At 39.0% G+C, this 27536-nt stretch overlaps 1 protein-coding gene across 3 annotated transcripts; it reads right to left on the minus strand.

The window, feature by feature from the left end:
* Positions 1-23114: 23114 nt before the first annotated feature.
* Positions 23115-27080, minus strand: LOC148029049 (uncharacterized). Of its 3 annotated transcripts, none has more exons than XM_087688650.1 (3): positions 26535-27080; positions 25800-25843; positions 23115-23231 (listed from the first exon to the last, which is right to left on the minus strand). In XM_087688650.1, the coding sequence occupies exons 1-3, from the start codon at positions 26824-26826 to the stop codon at positions 23169-23171; spliced, it is 399 nt and encodes a 132-aa protein (XP_087544776.1). In that variant the 5' UTR covers positions 26827-27080; the 3' UTR covers positions 23115-23168. The 3 variants fall into 3 exon arrangements, with proteins under 3 accessions (XP_087544776.1, XP_087544777.1, XP_087544778.1); XM_087688651.1 differs by lacking the exon at positions 23115-23231 and adding an exon at positions 23718-24500; XM_087688652.1 differs by lacking the exon at positions 23115-23231 and adding an exon at positions 25217-25354.
* Between the last annotated feature and the right edge of the window lie 456 nt (positions 27081-27536).

Raw genomic sequence — 27536 nt, forward strand, 5'->3', positions numbered from 1 at the left:
CCAAAGCATCTCAAGATGGAGAAACAGTTACTGAAGAAGAGTGAGACTTCTCACGTGGATGCAATCCCAAGGTATGGATGCAATCCCAAGGCATGCAATTCTAAGAAATTACAATCTATACTGCAAATCGCAACTAATATACTTGTTCTTCTCCCAATATAAGGTCCATAGTGTAGCATGGTCACGTGGACAACATTTCAAAGTAGAGCACATCGACAAGTTATGCTCGACAATGGACTGTGGAGTGATGGCAATGTTTGAGCAGGAAAGCCGACGACGTGCCACAGATCCAAACCGTGTAGTTGCAGAGATGGAGTATTTTGGATGTTTACAGAGTATCCTTGCAGTGGACTATCGAAGTTTCTCCGTGACCATATTTGATGTCCAATGGTTCAAGGTTACTCTAGAAGGAGCAGGTGCAACTGTTCGGCGAGGGCCAAGTGGCTTTGTTGAGATTGACTCAACGAAGAAGTGGACCGGTTTGAGTGATACATTTGTTTTGCCAAATCATTGTGAGCAGGTAAGAGACCCTAATACTTGACGCGCTTTAGCAATCTCAAAGTGGACTTTTATACTAATCGTAATATGGATCAGGTCATCTTTTTCCCTAATCCGCAACAACCTCAATGGTGGTATGTCATTCCCATGACATCTAGGAGTATCCCCGTGTTTGTTAGAAGCCCCGTACCGATCGTAGAAGAGACACCTTTAATAGCGGCAATGATAGAAGGCATACAAGAAACTAGGATGAACCGCCTGGAGGACCAAGACATCTCACCTATGGAGATAGAGGAGATAGAGGATGGGTTTTTTGAAAATGAAGCAGAGTCCTCATTTTGTGGAGAATTTTGTATAGATCTCCCGGTGTATATTGAGCTATGTCAAGATCAGATTGTGGAACCCTAAAGAAAAGTAACTCGATCAAAACGTTCCTCCCACTGCAGCAATGCCAATTTTTGCAAATCAGTTAGGACAGTTTGTATGTTTTTGGAGTATGGTGTTTTGTATTATCTAATTTTTTTAATCATTTTAAAATGAAGTCTTGCTAATTAAGTCTTAGTTCTATTATGTCTTGCAATTCATTATCTAATATTATTATTTTTCATTGTATGTGTAGGTTTAGGATTTGGGCACGGACAGCAGGATGAGTCACCATTTTACAGATGACGACATTGATGCGATGCTAGCGTGTTTCTCACCGAAGCAGCTAGCACGGGTCAGAGATAGAGGCGATGCACAGCTTTCCCGTTCCACCTCAGCACGATCGGTAGACTCTAGACGGTCCGATGCTTCAGTCTCCAGTAGACACAGTGGCAGGTCTCGCTTTACTTCAGAGTCACGTAGTTGAGGAGGAGGTAGCTCCTATTGTGGGGATACAGATGCAGTCTCTCCCACTCGCACTGCCACCAGGGAGTCGACACCGTCTTTCACTGGCGATGACAGACAGACGTCTAGTGCTCCCACTCCTTCACGCACCCCACCGATCACTCCTAGGGTCGACAAGAAGTACACGAAACCCACTCCTCCAGGTATGTATTTCACTACAAGAGAAAGGCCCTATAGACGCGCACTGTACATGCGAAAAAGCGGGTGCGTTTATAAGTGTGTGTATTAGCGCGTCTATTCACGCTAGTATAAAAAATGCGTCTATATATCCACGCTGATAAACACGCTTATAGATACGAAAATAAACGCACATATTTTTCATTTCTCATAAAGTCCTTGAATATGACCAAACCTCTTAACAACTAGTATTTGTTTGACTAGGGTATGATTGGATAGGGCATGATTAGATGTATATACGACATAATTACACCTGGATCATACGCTAGGACATGATATACATGAATAGGATCATACAGACATGATATACATGTATATACGACATGATATACATGTATAGGGCATATACATGCATAGGACATGATATACATTACCAACTTTACTTCTTTCTGAGTATTACAAATATACATCCAATCATTCAAAGCTAATTACATATATGTGATTTCATGCCCTATATACATCCAATCATGCCTTATACAAATGTGATTGGATAGGGCATGATGATTGGATGTATATATAGATCAAAGGTTGACTTGTGCATTTGCAATATATATATATATATACATACATACATACATACATACATGCATGCATGCATGCATGCATGCATATATATATATATATATATATATATATAGACAGAGAGAGAGAGAGAGAGAGAATTGATCAATAAACTCATATGTCTCATTTATTGTGCACTTAACCTAGCCATGCATGCCAATTCATAACATGAATAGATTGATGTAAATTAGTTGTCTTGTGCATGTGCAAGCTATTCCAATCATGTCAAGGTGCACTTATAGCTCACATATAATTTTAGATAAGGTGGACCACATGTAGCCAATGTGCACATGTACTCTTTTCATCATCTTTAGCCAGTGTGTTCACTTGTTGGTGTCTAATACCAACAAGCCAACTACAAATCTCTTATCTATGAAATGTATAAGTATATTAACTTGGCTAATTTGATGAGGCCAATTTTTCCTTCCATGGACAGTGTGGTTGGCTATATTCTAGTTCAAGGTTATAGGAACTTACAGAAGTCAATGGAGCATCCTAAAAATGACCAAACTTTAATTACTATATCAAGTCACTTCATGTAAATATCTTCGATTGATTGATGGATAATATGCCTTTCTCTATCTCTTTCGTATACACCTTCATTGCATTATCTCTCTCTAGCTAAAAACCATTAGTGCTTTATCCACCTATTGATACTTGTATGCAATTGTAAGTGGGATGGTCTAGTAAGTTACTACATATGTGCCAATTGACTTGCCAATGTGTTATCTCTTATCCTCAAGATTTGTTATATATGTCACCACATAGGTCAATTGATTCCCTAAATGCATCCATTGATTCCCTAAATTGTTTATGCGCGTCTGTAAGCGCGTGTAATAGGTATTATCTGCACATATACACGCGCTTATAGACGCGCCACGCAGGTATAGAAAAATTTAAAAAAAGTTGTGGCTTTCTTTTCAAACCTGTGCTTTCGTGCGTTTTTTGCACGTTTTTTGAGCCAAAGAGTAAAGAACAAGAGCCAAACAGCAAGGAAGAGAAGAAGATTCAAGCAACTTACCAAGGGAAGAGAGAAGGAGGACAAGGAGCTTGCAACCTAGCTGCCACCCGTTGGAACAAGCAAAGAAGATGAGTTCTTCTTCTCTCTCTCAATCTTGTTTGCTTTCTCTGTTTGTTTGTCTCTCTCTTCTCTCTCTTCACATGCTGGATCTTGTCATCTATGGAGGTTTTTTTACACGTTTTTTAAGCAAGTTTGAAAAGAAATGGTCCAACTGTGCGCGTGTGTTAGCGCGCCCAGATGACAGTGTACACGCAGGTATAGACGCGGAAATAGACGCGCTAAGAGACGCAGATATAGATGCGCACAGAGACGCAGGTATAGACTCAACATGTAATATGTTTTATCTACACAGGGTAATATGATTTTTCTTGTGTAGATGTGGAATCCTGGCTTCCAGCACCCCATTCAACAAGGAGCAATTCATGGGAGAGATGACCAATTATCTTGGTCGCCCTCCCATTGCAGAGGAGGTTTTCAGTGTGATGTCTGGGACACCTATCACATCTTTGCCTACACAGGGATCAGCTGAGGTACATGGATCAGCCAAAGCATGTGCATTTGTAGAAGCACGTGTATCGAGTGAGATAGAGGGTAGTGCATGTCGAGGGAGGAGGGAGAGTCGTGCGGGAGGACGAGGAGGTCGAGGGCTTTGTGGGGGTTGCCTAGGTGGTGGCTCTCGATCACCCTCACCGGAAAATGAGAGAGGTGAGCCTCCAAAAATGTACTACTCTGTCACTGATGTTGGTGGTATCTTGCATGACTTTGAGGGGAGAGAAGTGATAGCCTACTTGAGGAGTGTCGTGCATGCCACATACAAAGATTGCATGATTCCCTTCAAGCACCAAAAAAATGGTTTGTGGCAAGAGGTGCTGCGGGCAGTACATAGAAGGTACCCTAATCCCGAGAATTCACGATTCTAAGATGATTGGGGACAGTTAGAGGTGAGAAACGCGCTTCATAATAAGAGGTCTCACCTTATGACGCGTGCCAAGGAGTCATTGCGGAGACAAGAGTAGGGGCGCCTTGGATATGGCCAACAACCCAATTGCCACTGCAAGGAGTGGAAAGAGGCCAAGAAGAGAGCACGGAGAAAATGACAAGTCGCTAGCATGCAGAGGCACGACGTATCCAGATGGCAACCATGGGATCGTCGCATTATGGATCGAGTGGCAGGGAGTCATGGGAGGCTGAGTTTGTAAGTATTATTTGATTTCTTTTTTTAAATTAAATTTTGTAATTTGTTTCACTTCATTATGTAGTGTGTTTTAATACGTTGTATGTTCAAATTGTTTTGTAGTATCATATCGTTGGTAGGATGCCTACTCCTAGAGAGGTAGGCTACCATCGAGGTCATAACCGGGCATCCCCTTTGGCAGCATTTCTACGAGGAGGGACTCATCACGGAGGAGCAATATAATCACTCCATGAGGATTCCACCACTAGAAGAGGTATGTTTTATTTTTTACATGAAAAGTATAGATAACTCTAATTTATTGTTTGTAATGGTATTTATATACCTTAATCCTTTGTATAGGCGAACCCTAATGCAGTTCAGGATAGCGAAGGGGGACTAGTAGTAGCAGTGGCGGCAACGGCAATGGCACAGGCATCGGTGGTGGTAGCAATGATGATGCCTCTTCTGAGGAGATATAGAGGAGCCCCATGCATGCATGCCTCCCCTTGGCTTGTAATTTTCATTTTTGATATGTATTACTTTCAGCTAGTGCTTGCGACCATGACGTCACAAGCACTAGAACTCATAATGTAAAAACGTTTCATCTATATATATGAAATTTCGTGTTCTACATACATTGTTTTGTTTTCAGTATCCAATCTTCGAAATAATATTTCTCTGTTTTCCCTAAGCATACAATTTGATGTTGATGGAGGGGAAAAAACCAGAGAGCATGTGGCTTGCAAAGCCACATGCTCTCTGGTTTTTTCTTTTCATCCCTCTATTTTGCGTGTCTATCACCGCATCTAAATTGCAGGATAAATGCGCGTCTATTCTCGTCAAAAACTTGCAAGGTAAACGCGTTTTTAGATGCATAGATACACGCGTGTATAGACGCACAATATGAATATATCCACTTTTTTATAAATATGATTATCTATTTACATAGCGCGTCAATACACGCGTCTATATGCGCGTCTACATGGGCGTGTAACTCTGACTATAAGCGCGCTTTTAGACGCGATATGGTAGACGCAGAAATAGATGCGGTAATAAACACGCCCGATATTTTTTTTCACAGTTCAAATATTGTGTCTACAAGCGCGTCTATGGAGCCTTTTTGTTATAGTTTTTTCGCATCCTTTTTCGCAGTAGCACTTATCAATTCAAGTTGTGTTTGACACATTTGTATTAATGTCATGAAAGTATCCGTTTGCAAAATCTTGCAGGTTACTCGTATCTCATAGATAAGGCCACTGGCCATTTATATAGGAATGAGGAGGGAAAAGCTGTCATCTCTAGGATGCATGAGTTGTACCAATAAGTATTTCAGCACAACATTATAGGCAAGTGGAAGGCGATCCCAGATGCCAGCAAGGAGTATATAATCGTTACATTGTATCGAGAGTTCTCTCAGCCCTTTAGCAATGATAGATTTTCGAGAGGGTGGATGATGACGCGTATGTGTGACTATCAGTCGCATAGGCGGTCTGATGCACGTGAAGCAGTTAATCAGGCCAAATCGAAGCCAGAGTGGCTAGATACAGAGGACTGGAGTAATCTCCAGGATGAGGCGACATCCAATTGAGACAAGTGGAAGCAGTAGAAGGATGCAACAAAGGCGCACTTGGATGCAGGATCGGTGCATCACCTTGGTAGCGGCGGCCACGCAACATTCCTGGCAGTTTTCATAAGTATTAATAGGGTAGAGTACTCTAATTTAATGACATCCATGCTGATGTATGTATTTTGAACATGAATCTCAAGTATGTTGTTTTTCAATGTTTGTGTGCCACATCAAGGTTTTACGAATCGTGACCCGACTGCACTAGAGGTGACATACGAGGAGAAGCATGGCTTGAGTGCCCTGATCGAGAAACTCTATGCTAGCGAAGGACCGGTAAGTAGTAATAAATATCATTTCTAATTTGAGAAATCTGTCATTATATGTCAGTTTGTATTCGGTACTCACAATTATATATGTATTTGCTGTTGCAGACTCCCTTCGGTATACCACTACAGTGAGAGGATTTTTCTGATGCGGATGAGTCGTAGAGAGTAGATTAGGCTATATAGGATTACTCCCCATCTTGTATTATGTAAGGCCTTATGGCCTCTATCCTCCATATGTAATAGCTAAGTATATATGATTCGGACTTCTATGTTGTAGCATGACTCCATATACACATCTCCATGTTATTCACCACATATTGATGTACAAGTGTATACATATTTGCTTTGTCGCAGTAGCACTTCTCAATTTAAGTTCTGTTATTTTTTTAATAAATGCAGTGCACATTTGTGTTAATTAATATCATGAAAGTACTTGTTTGCAAAGTCTTGTCATTATTTGGGATCGATTGTCTAACTTCTTTGACAGCAAGAATTGTCTCTTAGCCCTGTGTGGCTCTAGCTGTGGCAGGGTTGCATCTGTAGCTCTGCCACAATTTTTTTTTTCTGCAACCGTCAGTATCAGCGTCGGAAAATAATTATGTAATCATCGGTATTAGCGTCGGAAATTCATCTGTAACCGTCGCTATTTTTGTCGCTAATTTCGTCGGTATTAGCGTCGCTAAATAGCAACACTATTACCGACGAAAATAGAGAGGCAAATAGCGACGGTTTTGTAGCGACGCTAATAGCGACGACGGGGATATTTTTCATATATAAAGAAAACGTCGTTATAAACGTCATTATAGCATGTATATGTTGTAGTGCATTGAAATTCGGATTGCGCTTCTTTCCTATCTTTCCTGGCTTGCTCATACCTAGCGAGCCACTTCTCCATGGGGCATGTTGCAACATAAAAAAATGATTCACTTTCTTCTCCATTGCAACATCTATCCTTTTTTCTATGTCATTTTCAACCACCACATCTCCGGTCAGTTTATCGTCATCCTTCAGTGACCATAGCATACTGCTGTCTGAATCCACCGTTGGTAGCCACTGTGAGATATGCACTAACGCCTCGGACACCAACCAGTCTTTAGCCATCCTACCTTCTAGTTGAGCTCGTTGTCACACAAAGTGATGCTAGGAGGCATATTCCACAGTGGATTTTGTGAGACCATGGTGGATTTCGTAAGGTTTTGTGGCGGATTTCGTAAAACTATATTTATTTGTCGAGGCTCGTACATAAGGTGGATTTCTTGTGCGAGAAGTTGACGAGGACGCCTATCCTTTTCAGGTGTCATGTTAATTTAATGTGCACGTGGGCGATTCCATAGTTGGCGATTTCACAAAATACATATTTAAATTAATTGATGTTTATGAGTTTACAGTGCACTCGTATTAAATTAAGGTTGGGATGATGGAATTCCAACCTATTTATTTATTTTGTAGTTGAAGACTGCTAGTAATTCACTTTTTTCGATTTAATTTTATTATTTACTAACAATTATGAATGCTTTGATGTGTAGAGCAGGCGGTGGTGGCATTGGGAAGTACTCGACGATAGCGTGTATTCAAATTACCTAGAAGAAATTATAATTTTTGATGGGTGCGTGTCTTATCATTAAGAGTGTGGCACTAATATTTATTTAGGTGCACTTATTTATTAAAGCGCTTGACAAATATTTATTATTTTGTATACGTATGGATTCATGTCTAAATATTTCATTATTGGATATTGTATTTGGGCATAGCGCGACTCTTGGGCCACCTAATCGCTTTATTCTTTATTTGGAAAAAACCAAACACAGAAGCTAAAGCATGCTCATTTGTAGATTTGGGCTATTTTTAAGCTTTGAGATGAATAAATTTATAAATACATGCTTTATGGAGCACTCACATAAGGCACGGGAGGAGATTTTACCCAATTGGTCTTTTTGTCTCATGCCGTGCAAGTCTATTCTCTTAATTTTTTAGCTTAAAGTAGTGTTCTTTGTTCTTGGGGACTTTCCGGTGCTCGCTACGTATGCATCCAGCATCCAATTTGTGCACCAATGGTATTAGAGCGAAGCTGAGATCAAAGGCTTCCAATCGCTTACCATCTCGCACGAAGGCAAAGCTCCTGGAATGAACGGGCTCTACAATCAATATCACAACAATCCATCAATACCAGCGTGTTCCTGGTAGTGAAGAACCCCTTACTGTGCTGTTGGATCGTGAAGAACCAGTCTCTAAGGGTGAAGGATTACTTTCCAAGGTTCTATATCAAGACATTTTTCTCAGAGAAGAAGAGAAGCCAATTCTCATTAGTTTAGAGATTATAAAGTTTAATAAGCTTTATAAAAAGCTTAAGGCTCCCGAATTCAGTTGTTTGCAGCGAAAGGATGCACACTCACGACAGTCGACGTTGACAAGAACATATCACCATCCTGTCGCAGATGATTGGGATAGTCAAAGCTTTTTTCTTTCAAGCTTAGGATTACCAAGCTTTCTAAAGTTTCAAATTTCAATCTTTAAGTTTTCCTCTAGTGGGTGTTCACACGAAGTACTTCTACAAATCAAACCTGAACTAGTTTTATAACTCCTTGCAAGCCTTTGTTCACATCTGTGCTATGACAGAGATAATTTTCAACAAATAGATTGTTATATGCAGTCTACACGTGCACAATATTCGTTGAAGAAGGATTTCATCAATTTCTATACCCTCAAAAAGGAGAAAGATCGTAAAAAAGTCATTAGAAAAAAGAAACAAGCCTTGTAAACCCAATTTTGAGCTATGGTCATCCCACTAACAAGATTTCGAGTGTGTGAGGTTGTTTGAAATTTTGCAGGATGATTGATCAAAATATGGAAGATTTTATGGCCGAAGGCAATTTACCGGAACCAATGATGGAGTAAAAACTCGACCTAATTATGATGCAGCTTCAAGAGGAACGAAGAGCATGTCAAACTTTGCAAGCCCAATTGGCCACTCTTCAATGATCTACTATCGAATAAGATGGACTGCAACCTGAAGATGTTATACGACATATTATTGATACAACACTCGAAGCACAATCTATCTGGAAAGAAACCAAGATAAGTAAAATAAATTTCAAATTTCATACTTTTAATGGGCTACGTGATGGAAGAACTGTCCTCGCTTTTACCAGTCAATTTGATGATAATTTTCATGAAGAACAGTATACTGAAAAAGACAAAGTCAAGTGTATCACTAACCATTTAGTGGACAAAGCATCGCTATGGTAGACCGTTGTCTGCAAAAGTATTGATTATCCTACTACTTAGGACGCTTTTCAAAAGAAAATTTTGTAGAATTTTCTTCCATCTCAATTCCACGAAAAAGTAATAGAACAGTAGGATCTTCTGCAACAAAGAGATAGTGAGCCTATTTCCTAATATACTGAGCGTTTATGGAATGCCTTATTGCAACTTTGAATGCTCGAAGATGTACCTAAGGCGATCCATAAGCGCAAGTTTATGTCTGGTTTTCTTGGTCACTTCTATGTGGAGGTGAACATGTTCAAGCCAATAACTCTCGAGGATGTGATTTCTTTGGCCCATGATGCTGAAGACAAAATTTGAGGGAGAAAGAAGCGACCACAATAATTCGAGGGCGAAAGAAGCGACCACAACAATTCTCAACTAACTATAACTTCGGTACAAAGCAATTCAATTCGAACTTTCAAAGATTCAATCAAAATCGCTTTGTTTAATCTTCTTTCCATAAATATTGGACATGACCCCCTTCTTTACCAAAAAACACAAATCCAAATCCTAAGCTATCTTTCCAGCCAAATCCCAACATTCCTAAGCTCCCAGCCATTACCAATAATGTTTCCAAAGCCACCCATAGTGTGCTACAAGTGCCATCAACCTAGACATCTAGTAGTGAATTGTCAATCCAAAAAGCCAACTGTTCACATCAACTACTTGGGAGCGATTGAAGATGAAGAACATGAAGAAATGCCCAATTTCACAGAAGACGATGATGATATCAGCTCTACTTCAAATACTTTACCAAGTATACCAAATCCTCATTCTTTATTCATGATGAAATGTATTGTGTATGGTAGAGAAAAGATTGTTTTACATTATGACAGGAGCACACACGACTTTATTTCTACAAAATTGGTCAAAGAATTGAATTTACATACTGTTTCAACTCGTTATCGCATCAAGGTTGCATTCTTAGATACTAGATATAATGGAACACAAGAAGTGAATGACTTAGAAATTAAAATTGGCGATTATGTTCGATGTACAAATTTCTTAGTTGTGCCGTTGCAATCTAGTGATATTATCTTAGGAATACCTTAGCATCATAAATATAATACTGATATAGACTATTCTATGCATTCAATGAAGTTTCATTCTTATGGGAAACAAATCGCATTACATGGTACACACACTTTTGATAATTTTACATTGCTTAGTCACACATATGCTAAATGTGCATTAAGAAAATGTAGCAAATCCTATTTAGTATGGGTGAATATGTAACATGTCCACTAGTATCATCCAGGACACGTCTTAGCAGTCCATTGGAAAGGATGTCTAGAAAGCTTCGCCCAACACTCCCATGGAATGTTACGGGATTTGCGATCTAGGGCTTTCCACGTCTGCCACGTTGCGGAAGTATTCCGGCCGTCCCCACTTAGGATCGACCTGAATTCGGATTTTTCTGATTGCTCATTTCTTAACAGCAATTAGCGTCGGACCCAAGCGAATTACTTTACGCAGAAAATGCCAGGTCTAAAGCCGATTCACGCTGCACTTGGTTCAAGGAGAATGGGAAACGAGAGGGATGCAAAGCTCAACCTCTCTGCCATAAGGCATAGTCCCATTCCGTTTTCCTAAAATAGCATAAATCGGGTAAGACATAACTCTAGGTCAACACTGTTGTTGTTCGTGTCCTTTGACGATCATCCCGCTGTTCTTTGAGATTTGAGAAAAGTTCCCGGCCAACCGGGACCACCCAACCGTAAAACGGACCTATGGCCCATCCTCCACACTTTCCTCGGTTTGTTTTAGTGGTGCGCAGATCGGACGCATGTAGCTCACGTAGTGAATTCCCAAAGGTCCCCAAGAACAAAGTACTCTACTTTTTAGCACAAAAACCAATGTAAAAGCAAGCACGACATGAGACAAGAGACAAATTGGGTTCAATCTCCCCCATGCCTTGTGTGAGCGCTTCACAAAGCATGTATTTAATGTATATTTCCAATCTTTTTGCTCAAAAATAGCCCAATTACAAAAATATGACAAGCTTTTAGCTTTTGAGTTTGCTTTCTACCAAAAATAGGAAAATAAAGCTAATGGACGGTGCCCATAGAGTCTGGCACGCCCAATCTCAATGTCCAAATAGAAATAACATATCCAAGCGCATAAGCGCATACAAAATAATAATAAATAATCGATGTCTCTATAGACATAACAAAATATAGGCGTGACGCCTATCAAAATATAGTCCAAAGATCGAAAACCCGCTAGACTCCAATGCTTTCCTCCGCACTGCTGTTATCTCTACACATCAACTGAATCATTCACAATCGTTAGTAAAATAACACAATTAAACCGACAAAAGTGAATACCTAGCAGTCTTCAGCTACATAAATAAATCAACTGGTTAGAAATAAATCCTAACCTTAATTTATTACGAGTGCGCACTCTAAACTCATAAACGTTTATTAATTTAATATGCATTTTGCGGAATCACCCGCTATGGAATCACCCATGTACACACTAAATTAATGAAACGCCCGAAAAGGACAGGCGTCCCCATCAACTTCTCGCACAAAGAATCCTCTTTGCGTATGAGCCCCGGTCATCTAAGTAAGTTTACGGAATCCACCGTAAAACCTCACGGAATCCACCGTGGAATATGCCTCCTGGCATCATACCCCCGGGGTGGGATAGCAATTGACCTCAATTGCTATTAGCTCAATGTGGAGCTAACAGAGTGGGGAAAGCATTTAGGTCTCTAGCGTGCATCCATTGTGCTTCTTCTACAGGATGGTTCTTAAATTTCACGAGATATCTAGAGTACCTTCGGCCAGTTCTAGTGGTCATGTAATCAGTGTCTATGATGGCTTCTGGTTCAAGGATTTCAGTCTCTTCTTCTAGTAAAGGTGGGTTTTCATAGATAGGGTGGATAGGTAATTGTCCTCTAAATGGTCTCAATAAACTAATATGAAATGTATTATGAATTTTCCAATGAGATGGCAATTTTAACTTGAATGCATTGTCATTAATCTTATGAATGATTCTAAATGGTCCGTAGAATCTAGGGGCTCATACGCAAAGAGGATTCTTTGTGCGAGAAGTTGATGGGGATGCCTGTCCTTTTCGGGCGTTTCATTAATTTAGTGTGTACATGGGTGATTCCATAGCGGGTGATTCTGCAAAATGCATATTAAATTAATAAACGTTTATGAGTTTAGAGTGCGCACTCGTAATAAATTAAGGTTAGGATTTATTTCTAACCAGTTGATTTATTTATGTAGCTGAAGACTGCTAGGTATTCACTTTTGTCGGTTTAATTGTGTTATTTTACTAACGATTGTGAATGCTTCAGTTGATGTGTAGAGATAACAGCAGTGCGGAGGAAAGCATTGGAGTCTAGCGGGTTTTCGACCTTTGGACTATATTTTGATAGGTGCCACGCCTATATTTTGTTATGTCTATAGAGACATCGATTATTTATTATTATTTTGTATGCGCTTATGCGCCTGGACATGTTATTTTTATTTGGACATTGAGATTGGGCGTGCCAGACTTTATGGGCACCATCCATTAGCTTTATTTTTCTATTTTTGGTAGAAAGCAAACTCAAAAGCTAAAAGCTTGTCATATTTTTGTAATTGGGCTATTTTTGAGCATAAAGATTGGAAATATACATTAAATACATGCTTTGTGAAGCGCTCACACAAGGCATGGGGGAGATTGAACCCAATTTGTCTCTTGTCTCATGTCGTGCTTGCTTTTACATTGGTTTTTGTGCTAAAAAGTAGAGTACTTTGTTCTTGGGGACCTTTGGGAATTCACCACGTGAGCTACCTGCGTCCGATCTGCGCAACAGTACTTTTTAGCACAAAGACCAATGTAAAAACAAGCACAACATGAGACAAGAGACAAATTGGGTTCAATCTCCCCCATGCCTTGTGTGAGCGCTTCACAAAGCATGTATTTAATGTATATTTCCAATCTTTTTGCTCAAAAATAGCCCAATTACAAAAATATGACAAGCTTTTAGCTTTTGAGTTTGCTTTCTACCAAAAATAGGAAAATAAAGCTAATGGACGGTGCCCATAGAGTCTGGCACGCCCAATCTCAATGTCCAAATAGAAATAACATATCCAGGCGCATAAGCGCATACAAAATAATAATAAATAATCGATGTCTCTATAGACATAACAAAATATAGGTGTGACACCTATCAAAATATAGTCCAAAGATCGAAAACCCGCTAGACTCCAATGCTTTCCTCCGTCACTGCTGCTATCTCTACACATCAACTGAAGCATTCACAATCGTTAGTAAAATAACACAATTAAACCGATAAAAGTGAATACCTAGCAGTCTTCAGCTACATAAATAAATCAACTGGTTAGAAATAAATCCTAACCTTAATTTATTACGAGTGCGCACTCTAAACTCATAAACGTTGGGTATGATGCCATGAGGCATATTCCACGGTGGATTCCGTGAGGTTTTACGGTGTATTCCGTAAACTTACTTAGATGACCGGGGCTCATACGCAAAGAGGATTCTTTGTGCGAGAAGTTGATGGGGACGCCTGTCCTTTTCGGGCGTTTCATTAATTTAGTGTGTACATGGGTGATTCCATAGCGGGTGATTCCGCAAAATGCATATTAAATTAATAAACGTTTATGAGTTTAGAGTGCGCACTCGTAATAAATTAAGGTTAGGATTTATTTCTAACCAGTTGATTTATTTATGTAGCTGAAGACTGCTAGGTATTCACTTTTGTCGGTTTAATTGTGTTATTTTACTAACGATTGTGAAATGCTTCAGTTGATGTGTAGAGATAACAGCAGTGCGGAGGAAAGCATTGGAGTCTAGCGGGTTTTCGACCTTTGGACTATATTTTGATAGACGCCACGCCTATATTTTGTTATGTCTATAGAGACATCGATTATTTATTATTATTTTGTATGCGCTTATGCGCGTGGACATGTTATTTTTATTTGGACATTGAGATTGGGCGTGCCAGACTTTATGGGCACCATCCATTAGCTTTATTTTCCTATTTTTGGTAGAAAGCAAACTCAAAAGCTAAAAGCTTGTCATATTTTTGTAATTGGGCTATTTTTTAGCATAAAGATTGGAAATATACATTAAATACATGCTTTGTGAAGCGCTCACACAAGGCATGGGGGAGATTGAACCCAATTTGTCTCTTGTCTCATGTCGTGCTTGCTTTTACATTGGTTTTTGTGCTAAAAAGTAGAGTACTTTGTTCTTGGGGACCTTTGGGAATTCACCACGTGAGCTACCTGCGTCCGATCTGCGCACCAGTACTTTTTAGCACAAAGACCAATGTAAAAACAAGCACGACATGAGACAAGAGACAAATTGGGTTCAATCTCCCCCATGCCTTGTGTGAGCGCTTCACAAAGCATGTATTTAATGTATATTTCCAATCTTTTTGCTCAAAAATAGCCCAATTACAAAAATAGGACAAGCTTTTAGCTTTTGAGTTTGCTTTCTACCAAAAATAGGAAAATAAAGCTAATGGACGGTGCCCATAGAGTCTGGCACGCCCAATCTCAATGTCCAAATAGAAATAACATATCCAGGCGCATAAGCGCATACAAAATAATAATAAATAATCGATGTCTCTATAGACATAACAAAATATAGGCGTGACGCCTATTAAAATATAGTCCAAAGATCGAAAACCCGCTAGACTCCAATGCTTTCCTCCGCCACTGCTGCTATCTCTACACATCAACTGAAGCATTCACAATCGTTAGTAAAATAACACAATTAAACCGACAAAAGTGAATACCTAGCAGTCTTCAGCTACATAAATAAATCAACTGGTTAGAAATAAATCCTAACCTTAATTTATTACGAGTGCGCACTCTAAACTCATAAACGTTGGGTATGATGCCAGGAGGCATATTCCACGGTGGATTCCGTGAGGTTTTACGGTGTATTCCGTAAACTTACTTAGATGACCGGGGCTCATACGCAAAGAGGATTCTTTGTGCGAGAAGTTGATGGGGACGCCTGTCCTTTTCGGGCGTTTCATTAATTTAGTGTGTACATGGGTGATTCCATAGCGGGTGATTCCGCAAAATGCATATTAAATTAATAAACGTTTATGAGTTTAGAGTGCGCACTCGTAATAAATTAAGGTTAGGATTTATTTCTAACCAGTTGATTTATTTATGTAGCTGAAGACTGCTAGGTATTCACTTTTGTCGGTTTAATTGTGTTATTTTACTAACGATTGTGAATGCTTCAGTTGATGTGTAGAGATAACAGCAGTGCGGAGGAAAGCATTGGAGTCTAGTGGGTTTTCGATCTTTGGACTATATTTTGATAGGCGTCACGCCTATATTTTGTTATGTCTATAGAGACATCGATTATTTATTATTATTTTATATGCACTTATGCGCCTGGATATGTTATTTCTATTTGGACATTGAGATTGGGCGTGCCAGACTCTATGGGCATCGTCCATTAGCTTTATTTTCCTATTTTTGGTAGAAAGCAAACTCAAAAGCTAAAAGCTTGTCATATTTTTGTAATTGGGCTATTTTTTAGCAAAAAGATTGGAAATATACATTAAATACATGCTTTGTGAAGCGCTCACACAAGGCATGGGGGAGATTGAACCCAATTTGTCTCTTGTCTCATGTCGTGCTTGCTTTTACATTGGTTTTTGTGCTAAAAAGTAGAGTACTTTGTTCTTGGGGACCTTTGGGAATTCACTACGTGAGCTACCTGCGTCCGATCTGCGCACCAGAAAAGGACAGGCGTCCCCATCAACTTCTCGCACAAAGAATCCTCTTTGCGTATGAGCCCCGGTCATCTAAGTAAGTTTACGGAATCCACCGTAAAACCTCACGGAATCCACCGTGGAATATGCCTCCTGGCATCATTTAGTTATGTAATTATCTAATACATTTAGTTGGACATGTAACAATCAGCTTCTTTAATTAATCCGTTAAGCACTGGTTCCTTCACGTAATCTTATCACGTGATATAGAAAAACAATATCAGATAAGTTCTTTATTAACATATCATCATATTTATCTTTGAAATACAAGGAGTTCCGCCTGTAGACTTGTCCACAATCCGCCCGAAGGCTATCCAGCAATCCACAGGGATCACTATTCCAAGTTTCTGCCCATAGACTAGTATGCGGGCCTCGAGATCCAATCCCGAGTCACGTTAGCCTCTTGTGCAGGACCCGGAAGGCGAGGGATTTATGGCCAGAGCCCCCCTTGGCACCCAAGCGTCCTCCTGCTCCAAGTAGCGCTCAACGGAGAGACCTCTCGCGGCAGGTTCAGTCCACGTTCCTGGCGCGGTCAACAACCCCCTTGGTTAGGGTCAGGCAGGCAGTCGGGGGTAACTGAAGTTGCCTCTTCCTTCAGGCCTTCAACCTGAAGTATAGATATTCATTTAATTTGTAATTCATAAGTCAAACAGTGCTCTAAAATCTCAAGCAAGCACAAACATTTCCTTTGATCATTTTTTTTGTTGTTGGCGCCAACATGCTCCATTCCGTGTCCTCCTTCCCCTCCAGCGCGACGTCGGCTGGATTGCTTATATAAGACAATATAAATGTACATTTGGATTGCTTATATGAATTGACTTGTATCATATTTTTTGGGGAGAGGAGGGGAAGGGAGAAAGAGGGGGAGAGGAGGGAGCTATCAATACATTGAAATTAAAGTTCTAAAAACAGTGAGTGGCTACCCAAGCATTCACATTATGTGTGTGTGTGTGTATGTGTGTGTGTGTGTGTGACGTGTTTATGATTTAAGAGAAGTGTTTGTTACAACACATGCCATAATCTGATGTGCGACATTATGATACAATGTGGACTAATCACATGCATGAGAGAGAGAAAGTGAGAGAGGGAGGGAGATAAACATGGAGAGCGAGTGAGTGACTAAGATTTATATATGTATGATATGTATGTGTGTGTGTGTGTGTGTATGTGTGCATGTGTGTGTTAGGGAGAGAGAGAGAGAGAGTAAAATATAAAGTGAGAGTGAGAAATTGCATGTACAACCCTAAACTGAGAGAGAGTAAAGACATGGAGTAATTCATGAGAGACAAACATAGGGGGGAGAGAGAGAGAGAGAGGTGTGGACCGTGGTGTTCCATTGTTTCGAGGTGATCCCATGAAAGAATCCATGTTATGTACTAAAGAGAGAGAAATCATTTGCATGAGGTGGAGTGCTATTTGATCAAGTGTGCTAGAAAGAGAAAAAGAGATTATACACATAGAGGGAGAAACATAGAGAGAGTGTGTGTGTGTGTGTCTGTGTGTGTGTGAGTGAGTGAAAGTAGTGGTGGCAATCGTGGAGGTGGTGGAGATAATGGTAGTGGTGGTGGAGATGGCAATAGTATTGGTGGCGGCCATAGAGATGGTAGTAGTGGTGGTGGAGGTAGCATGGTGGTGGTGGTAGTAATGGCGACAATGGCAGTGGTAATGATGGTGGAGGAAATTGTTGTGGTAGTGGTGGTGGAGGTCAAAAAAATCAAGGGGTGGAATAAGTGGACTATGTGGAAGAAGAAATGGAGGCTGCCTAGAGAACCCCTCTTCTGGCACACACTCGGGAAGATGAGTTGATTCATTTGATCTTGAAACACCTCCATCCATTTAGATTGAGGGTGAGGTCAAGTCAATGCCCTCTAGTGAGGGCATGTGATTCCTTTGATGAAGGATGATGCTAAGAAAGAAGAGATAGAAGATGACTTAGACGTAGGTAAAGACAAGAAGGAAGAAGTAGAGCTTAGAGACACTACTACTCCCTATATAAGTGTGGTGAGACAAACATTAATCACAATATCAATGCAATACAAGATGTATGATGATAACCATAATTCTATAATGATTATGTGAGCTCGTCGTACCTTCTAGTCTCATTCGCTACCCAACATACCTCCTACTATGATCGGCTCAAGATTGGCGACCAATTTGGTTGCTCCACCTGGCAAGTTTTGCCATGTCATTAGCAAATCCTCTTTAATACGGATAGGTGGCAATCACACAGCCTGACGCAGTGGATGTATTTTCTAACTGAACCAATAAATAAAGAAATAAACTTGTCTACATGGCTACCCATCTGTAGGAGTTCTAATTATTGGTCCTGCTCTTTAGAGAAGGAGCACAGTTTTCAAGTGCGATGCTCAAAGTCAAACTTGACCACTTTAGCCCTTTTTCCCTTTGAGTTTTTATTTTGAAAATTCACACTCATATCATAAACATAGAATGTTTGTAAGCATTTCATATCTAGATAAAACCTAATTCTTTGTAAATATATACCTTTAGAATGTTTTAAAGCTAGAATAATTTCTCATTTTCATTTCTTAGAGCTCTGGTTCCTTTTCAATGGTAATGAGAGAGAGAGAGAGAGAGGGAGGGAGCAGACGTGGAGCTAGAAGGAGAGAAACAGGGAGAGAGACTTGGGGGCAAGGGAGAGAGGGCCTTTCTATTCCCCTTATGCATCATCCTCAAGGTCCCTTCCTATATAGCCAACACCTATGCCATCCTCACTTTCATAGACGCCCATCATGACTTGCTAATATGCCAGTGCCTATTGAGCCATAATGAGATGTTGATATCAATAAAGGTGAGAGAAATGTAGGTAGGTAAGCGAGAGGGATGGGGTTGGGGACAGGGACGGGGATAGATTGAGAGATAGGCAGGTGAGTAGGATGTTCAAAAAGCAAGGGAGGTAGTTGATTTGAATGCAAGTATCACTTCATAAATGCTTAGGATGAATCTCAAGCTGTAGATATTGTTATATAATAGAGTGTGTTGCCAAGTGGGTCATAGCAATGTATGCAAAGCTATATAGCTTGTCACATAGTAAGGTTTTTAATTAGTATGCTCCTCAATGAACTTTTTGGTTTGCTATCAATCTTGACTAATATTTAGAGCATGTCACATAGATGGGGCAGGTGGCAAAAATGCTTGTTGATTTGCTATTGCATGTCCATGTGAAGTCCAAATTAATTATTTTCCCAATTGCAATGGTAATGTGAGTATTGCCCCTTGTTTCTCTATTATACAATGATCATAAACCTTGAAAGGATGAGGAAGTCCCTTTGGTGTTGCAATCAAATGTTTGGATTATCTCATTTTTTTTGTTCCCTTGGATTTTCATTGATACTACTCTTTGCAATCCCTTTTTCCCTCTAATATGGGTTCAATAATTGTTATCACGTTTATCCGTCTATAGGAGTTCTAATTATTGAACTTGCTCTTTAGAGAAGGAACAAAGTCAAATCTTACCACTTCAGCCCTTTTTTCCCTTTGAACTCTTATTTTGGAAATTCGCACTCATATCATAAACATAGAATGTTTGTAAGTGTGTCATATCTAGATGAAAGTTGATTCTTTCTAAATATATACATTTACAATGTTTTAAAACTATAATAATTTCTCCTTTTCATTTCTTAGATTTTTGGGGAGAGAGAGAGAGAGAGAGAGGGGGTGGGGAGCACATGTGGAGCTAGGGGGAGAGAGATAGACCCAGGAAGGAGAAGGGAGAGAGGGCCTTTCTATTCCCCCTATGTATCATGCTCATGGTCCCTTTCTACGTAGACACCATTTATGCCATCCTCACTTTCTTGAATACCCTTCATGACTCGATGATATGTCAGTGCCTATTTAGCCATATTCATGTACATAATGAGATGCTAGGAGGAATAAAGGTGAGAGAAATGTAGGCAAGTAAGTGAGAGGGATGGGAATTGGGATGGGAATGGGGTGAGAGCCAAGCAAGTGAATAGAATGTTTAAAAAGTGAGGGAGGTAGTTGATTTGAATACAAGTACATGGGGGATTCACTATTAATAATAAGGAGACGTCACCTGCGTGCAATAAATATATGAAAATATCTCTTATCTACCCCCTATTTATGGGACCTTACCTTATAAAATGTACCTTCCTTCCCTTAAATAACCCCCCTCCCTTACACTTAGGTGGTACCATACAGTAAACCCTAGTGGATCCCCCAAGTACAAGTATCACTTCATAAATGCTGAGGTTAAATCTCACGCTATAGATCTTGTTACATAATAGGGTGTGTGGCCAAGTGGGTCATAGCAAGGTATACAAAGGTATAGAACTTGTCACATAGCAAGCATTTTAGCCACAAGACTCCTGAAGGCACTTTTTGGTTTGCTTTCAATCTTGACTAATAGTTAAAGGTTGTCACATAGATAGGGCAAGTCACAAAAGTGCTTGTTGATTTGTTGTTACATGTCCACATGAAACCCGAATTAATTTACTTTCTTAATTGCAATTGTAATGTGAGTAGTGCGCCTTGTTGCTCTATTAAGCAATGATCATGAACCTTGCAAGGATGAGGATGTATCTTTGGTGTTATAATCAAATGTTTGCATTGTCTCCTTCTTTTTTTTTGGGTTCTCTTAGATTTTCATCGATACTATATTTCACAATCCTTTTTTCCTCTAATATGGCATTAATAGTTGTTAGCACATTACTTGAATAGTTATAATGCATTGTGCCTCTCATTTGATTTTTTCTTTTCAAACAATAGCTCTATCATATTGGGAAAAAATAGTTCATTTCATTGAATTTGTTTTTAGAAAACAAAAGGTGTGGGTTTCGTAGGGAATCTAGAAGGTGCAAATATGAAGATATTATTAGCTTTGATTTGGAAAACAAAAGTATAAGGCATAATGGTATTGAATAACTCTTAATGGCATCTTCAACAACAAGAATCATTATTTTTCCAAGTTCAAAATGAAAAGATATTGGTATTTGCAACCATGTTCATTTTCCTGACCACTAGGCTCCTTTTGTCGATGAGTAGCGTTAATAAAAAATAGATATGACAAGCCCTGGCCCGCAGGTTTAAGCTCCAATACAACAAACATAAGAGTTGATATCTAGCGCATGAGCCTTATGTGATGTCCTTTCAAGTAAGGAATGGCTCGTTATTATACAGAAGATAAGTAGATAACTTCATAAGCTTGTGAGGATGTTGTTATGATTACGCAATATAAATAACAATACGTTAGTTCACCATTCCACCTTTACTAATTATATGTTGTTCAGATAGATAACATAAATCTAAATTGTAAACTTTAGGCTATACACTCATTCTCTAAATATGCAAACCCTTAACCAATTAATGTATTGTTGCTCCATGGTATTATGGAATTATGTTTATCATGATATTTGACCAAAATTATGAAAGTATGTTTATAATGGTACTTCATTCTTGTAGATTTTGTTTATTTACCGCATGATCAATGACTTATCACACGAGACGAAAATGTGATATTGATTGCATTATACGTGGTAGATAAATAGAAGGATACTAATGTATGTTGTGTTGTGGTAAGAAGATGACTGGTTAGAGTCAAAAAAAATTTATCATTTTTAGAGTGCACAATTTTGTGCATGGAATTTATATGCTCTATAGCATAGAAAAATATTGTTGGAATTATTTTTTTATTATGCATCCATTAACAAACGAACTTTGCATGTTCAATGTCATGCACAATAGATTTATTTTTTATGTATGGCTTAGAGAAGAAAAAATACTATTTTTTGTAAAGCTATTAGAATAGAGTGTGTTTTGATTTATTTGCACAAAAGCAAGTCATGCATAATGTGGAAGGTGACAAACATAAAAAGAATGATTTCAATGTATTTTGGGCATAAAAACTTGATCTAATATTATAAATATGTGCATGGGGGAGGTGCTCACCCATGCATGGAGGGAGATTAAACCCCATCTTGTATCATGCATGCTTTCTCAATTTCTCTTGTCTCTTGTCTCTATTTTCTTTCTTGTTCAATTTATTTCTCTTTCAATTTTTGGTTAATAATTGGTCGTTGTATGGTAAAGTCCTTCAACATTGGTATTAGAGTAAGGTGATTGGTGGATACATCCACATCATTAACAAGGGAAACATTCATCTTAGAGGATAACACCATCTTCATCAATATCAAGAGATATAATATTGTCTATTTATTCAAGTTTTTGTCCCTTGGTTCGTGGCTAAAGGGTTCTCCACTTGTCTTTTAACTTAGTGGTATCAACATTATGTAAAGAGAGAGATTTTTAAGAAAAGTTTTCTATACGACTAGTTTATACTGAAGCTTTCTTATCTTCTTGATTATAATCATGGTTATTTGAACATTTATTTTAAAACAAACATTGTCTTTCATAGGCATAAAGGCTATAAGGCTTATTGGCTAAGCTTTTATCAAAGGCTTCATGCGTTGTTGGAGGGGTTTTTTTCAAAAGTTCGAATCCACCGGGGATCAAAGAGGTATAAGAAAGTAGAGATAGGAGATGGAAGAGAAGATAATGAATACATAAGAGGTAAACACGATAAAGAAAAAGCACAATGAATAGAATCAATATGTATTGAAAGAACCCGATATCCTTTGTTTGGCACTACTCAGAAGCACTCTCCACGCATTAGATCTCCTTGAGCTTCTTCGTTGAACAAAACGTGCATCAAATTTATAACTTCTTCTCTACTGCTCGAAACCCAAATCTGATGGCTCTATTGGCTCCGAAAGGGGGATAAAACCTCAAGGCACTTACTCACGGATCTCCCAGATCACTCCTTCTTTCAATTCAAATTGTAGTTTTTAGCTTGTTTATAGTGACAAGCATACGATCTTGGAGAACTTGAATCATGCTCAACGTGTTCCATAATCGAGTAATTGCACCTGATTTTGTAGGCTCTACAAGTTTTATAAATTGATGCTACATGGTCTCTCCAAAGCATTATAAGTGTTGCAAAAGTGCATCTCCATCTATTACCAAGAAGGTGGCATCAGACCCTTACAATAGTAACATTTTCCCAAAGTGATATTTAAGGACATTAACTCTTTTCTTGAAATATGCTTGAAGAGCAAACATATCTTGCTAATGAATCTAAAATTGTGGGTAAGCTGTTGACATTGCCTCCAATAGTTCATCTCTTGGAAATCGTTCTCTTATTTATTGTGGCACAGACTGTGCAACTTGTGCTAATGTGATTTTAACACTCTCCACTACAGATTGTTCACACATAACCTTGTGTATGCATTAGAATACTTACTAGTATTTTACATTTGCTAATTAGAAACAATTTATAGATATAAAATCTTCACCATGATATAAAGCATGACAAAATGCAAATAGTGAATTTCAAAACTTGAAAAAACTATCAATCATACAAAACAAATCGTAAATGAGACAGACATGAAGTCTTGGAATAATTACTCCTAAAAATTAAAAGCCCTTAACTTTATCTATAGACAGAAATTACAAGTCTTGTTTCATGGAGTATAGAGTTTTACAAAGTTACTAATATTTTCGAGACATGTTTAGATTAACAAGTCATGGAAACTCCAAAAGCTGAAAGATTGTTTTACAAGTCGCAAGTAGAGATTGTAAGAGTTAGGTTACTCAAAAGGGGTGAGCTAAGATGTGACCAAGCTCTACAAGGGGTCTCTGTGCCTTTGCAGGATCAATCCCACACTATACCCTCAAAAAGTTGTCGAGGTCTGCAAAGGATATACCTATAGCCCTATCATCTACCAACGTGCAATCACTTGCCTTTAACTCTATCAGATGCATGATCACTTCATTTAGGGCATCCCTTGGCTTCCTACACAACCACAAGTTTTAGCCTAGGTACCAAAACTCAAGAAGATAGATGATGAGCTAGCCAATTGCATACACATCTAACTCCTTGCTATAGGTGGATTGGCATAGTAGGTCGTAGATCTCATGTGCAATCCAATGTCTTCTTCTCCTTTCCAACTCTCCTTTCCATAGACGCTCATCTATGAGGTGCATGGGATCATTTAAACAACCACAGTTAATTGTTGATCTTATCATGCCAAAAATGAGCATTATACCCCAGTCTATGATGCCAACCCTAGGGACGTTCTCTTTGGTAAAGTCTAGTACCATGTTCTTAGCATGCAAGTCTGAATGGATGATGCAGGCAATATGCACGACCTTCATCCCATCCACTAGTGCATGAATAATGTTCAGCATATTATTGATAACGCCCACAATCCTCGCTTTCTCCTCTGCATTAGACACATTGTCAAGATTAGGATTGAATCCCACTAATGGCTTGCACAAGCACTCAATTGTTCTTCTATATTTACATTCCTTGGAAGAACCCCACATCAATACATTATTAAATTCAATGTATCACCATTGAATAAGAGGAAGACCGTAACCCAAGGGGACTCAAAAGTGAAGGCAATGCATCGCACAATCGGTGCATTAACCTTTTGCATCCCACACTCCACTTGAAACTGTTGTAACTTGGAATTATTAGAGCCCTTGTACATTTTGGCATCCCTAGTTTGGCATCCCTTGTACATTTATGAGCATCACTAGTTTCTTTTTTTTCTTTTTGTGATATGTACAAAAGCTTATAAGCGTCCCAAGTGAACAAAAGTCTACAAGAAGGCTTCTTCCTTTTAGATAGGAATGGCTTTTTCTTTTGTCCTATCCATCTTTTCTTATGTAAGTGACCTCTTGCTTTTGTGCTTCTCCAAAGGCAAGTTGCCAGGTGAAAGATTTTATGGGCACAAATGAAAAAGAGAAATGGATATCCATATCTTTCTAGCTAAATATTTCCTCATAGATAAGATGAGGTTCATGATTATATGGCTTTGGGCTTGCTAAAAAATATCACAATGCAGAGTTTAAAGATTGGTGCATCCTCACTTGTGCAACTACTTGATTTAGACATTAGGCGTATCATATTTGTATACGTACATTAAAGCAACGAAGTGTTCCTTCTATAAAGCTATATTGAATTCATGCTTCCACTCGCATGTCACACTTTCATGGGATGCCTTTGGAGTTGGTATGTGTAGCTATTTTATTCTTTGGCATCTAGTCTCTTTACGAAGATTTCTCATACATGCTGAAGAAAAGGAAGAAACCATCAAAAGTAGAAAGAGAAGATCATTAAGTGTTCCATGCAACTTTGAAAAAGTTACAAAACAAGTGTGACAAGCAAAGAATCTATTCATCTAAATCATCAAAAAAGACACTCACAAGAGCCAAATGTCAAAACTACCATTATTTCATGGCGAAGATAAGGGGCCTATCATATTGTCATTCACTATTTTCATGTAAAAATTCGAACCTTTGGAGCCATTCACACATACAAAGCTCACATGGTGGCGTAACTAACACGTTGCACTCTATTGTTGCAAAACCAACATTGGCATGGACAAAAATAGGTATAGCTACAATGTTTTGCCATCTTATTGACTCAAATAGCAAAGTTAGGCTCTTGATTTCTATTAGGAGATCCTAGAGTTCTAGATTTCACAATATAAATACGTTAGATGCAATAGTCTTACCTCATCGTGGACACTAGTTTCCTTTGAATCATAAGATTGGCCAGCTGGTTCACACAAAAGAAGAGCAAATAAATGAACAATCAATGAGTTAACAAGTACATAAGATTAGCCAAAGGCAAACAACTTTGCCCCATGTGCATCTAAAATTAGCGAGAGAAGAATAGCTTAGCCTCCATGTAAATGTGATAAAATCATGCTGCTAACGGTGTATAGCATTGTTTCAATGCCATGTTAAGGAGAAAAGCCCTAACATGATAAGTGCACGTGATAGGTTATTGTTTCACAAGCAATTTCACTACATCTTACTGACAGTAGTTTTGTTAATCTTAATATCAAGTCAAGGAAATAGGCATGACTGTTGTGTTGCTCGCAAGTGCTTACAAATGAAACATCCTCAAAATAAACAGTGCAATGTAAAGTACTAGACATTGAATGCCCTATAGAATCTTATATGATAGGTTGTTATTTCACATGCAATTTCACAACACGTTGCTGACAATAGTATAGCTAATCTTAATGTCAGTTCAAGGAGAAATGGATAGATGCTATATTGCTACTGTTGAGTGCTAGCAAATGCAACATCTCAAAGAGGGCAGACCATGTTAAAGTACTGGCCATTGAAAGCTCTATGGAAAGGAGAATGCAATTGGGCAACACGCCTATGCACGAAAGAATGCATTATCACACAAGGAAGCTAGGAAAAATCTTTAGACCACATCAGTATAGAAGTCATACCTCTTTCGAGAAATAAGGCAACATCGCTGCTTCTTTCCGTAGAAGGGACCCCATGGAAATGTGAGATACATTGAGAAGCTTTGCAAGCCTGCTGGCTTAGGTCGTCTTTCCAGGTGCTCTGCCCGTGGGTCACTTGCAGAGCCGGCAGCGGACAAAGCCACTCCCATTCTTCGAGATCAAGGTCGTACCTCGGCAACGCGACAGCGGCAACAGCGTAGCACCTGTGATATGACTTTTTGCTCCAAGATACAGTGCTGAAAATCCTGTGCCAGTGGCAGGAGGCGGTCGCCATTGTGCGAGTGGATCACCGAATGGCAATGTGGGGAGGACGAATAAATCAAGGTGCCGGGGGGAAGAGGAGTTAACAACTGGAATGGAAGAGATCGACATAGAGGTGCGGAGCGATCGGAGAAGGGAGGGCAGCTTGATGAAGCGAACTGTAACAGACGACACAAAGAGAGAGAGAGAGAGAGAGAGAGAGAGATAGATAGATGGTGGTGGTAGACGGCCCAAAAAGAGAAGAGAGGAGGAGGGGTTTTAGGTAGAGAAACCTTTGTGATGGTTTGATTCGTGTGAGAGTGAAGAAACGAATAAAGCATTGCAACTGAATCAACCATTTGTAGCTTTTTTTAATTTCTTTTTTTCTTTCATTGTTTTCAACTGCCAAATTTTTTTAAAATAATGTATGACTAGCATTTGTGCATGTTTTGTGTGCATGAAATGCTAGGAAGGGAAGTTGTTGTGCGGTTCGCTAATAACTCATTTCTCTTCTTTCTCTTTCATGTTTTCTCTTTCTATTTTTAAGTTGTTTTGTTTCTCTCGCTCTCTCTTTCTCTTCCCTCCCAATCCTCTCTATAAATTCTCTTTTTTTTTCTTCTTATCTTCATCTTTTATTTTATTTTATTTTATTTTCTCTCTCTCTCTCTATCATTATAAAACAAAGAATGCTAAATATACATATAATCTCATCTATATAAGATGGTAAGAAAACACGTGCTCGCT

This window comes from Lygodium microphyllum, chromosome 11, assembly GCF_053477565.2.
Source record: "Lygodium microphyllum isolate KBCC chromosome 11, Lygodium_microphyllum_v1.1.10, whole genome shotgun sequence".
In the NCBI taxonomy this organism is placed as follows: Eukaryota; Viridiplantae; Streptophyta; class Polypodiopsida; order Schizaeales; family Lygodiaceae; genus Lygodium; species Lygodium microphyllum.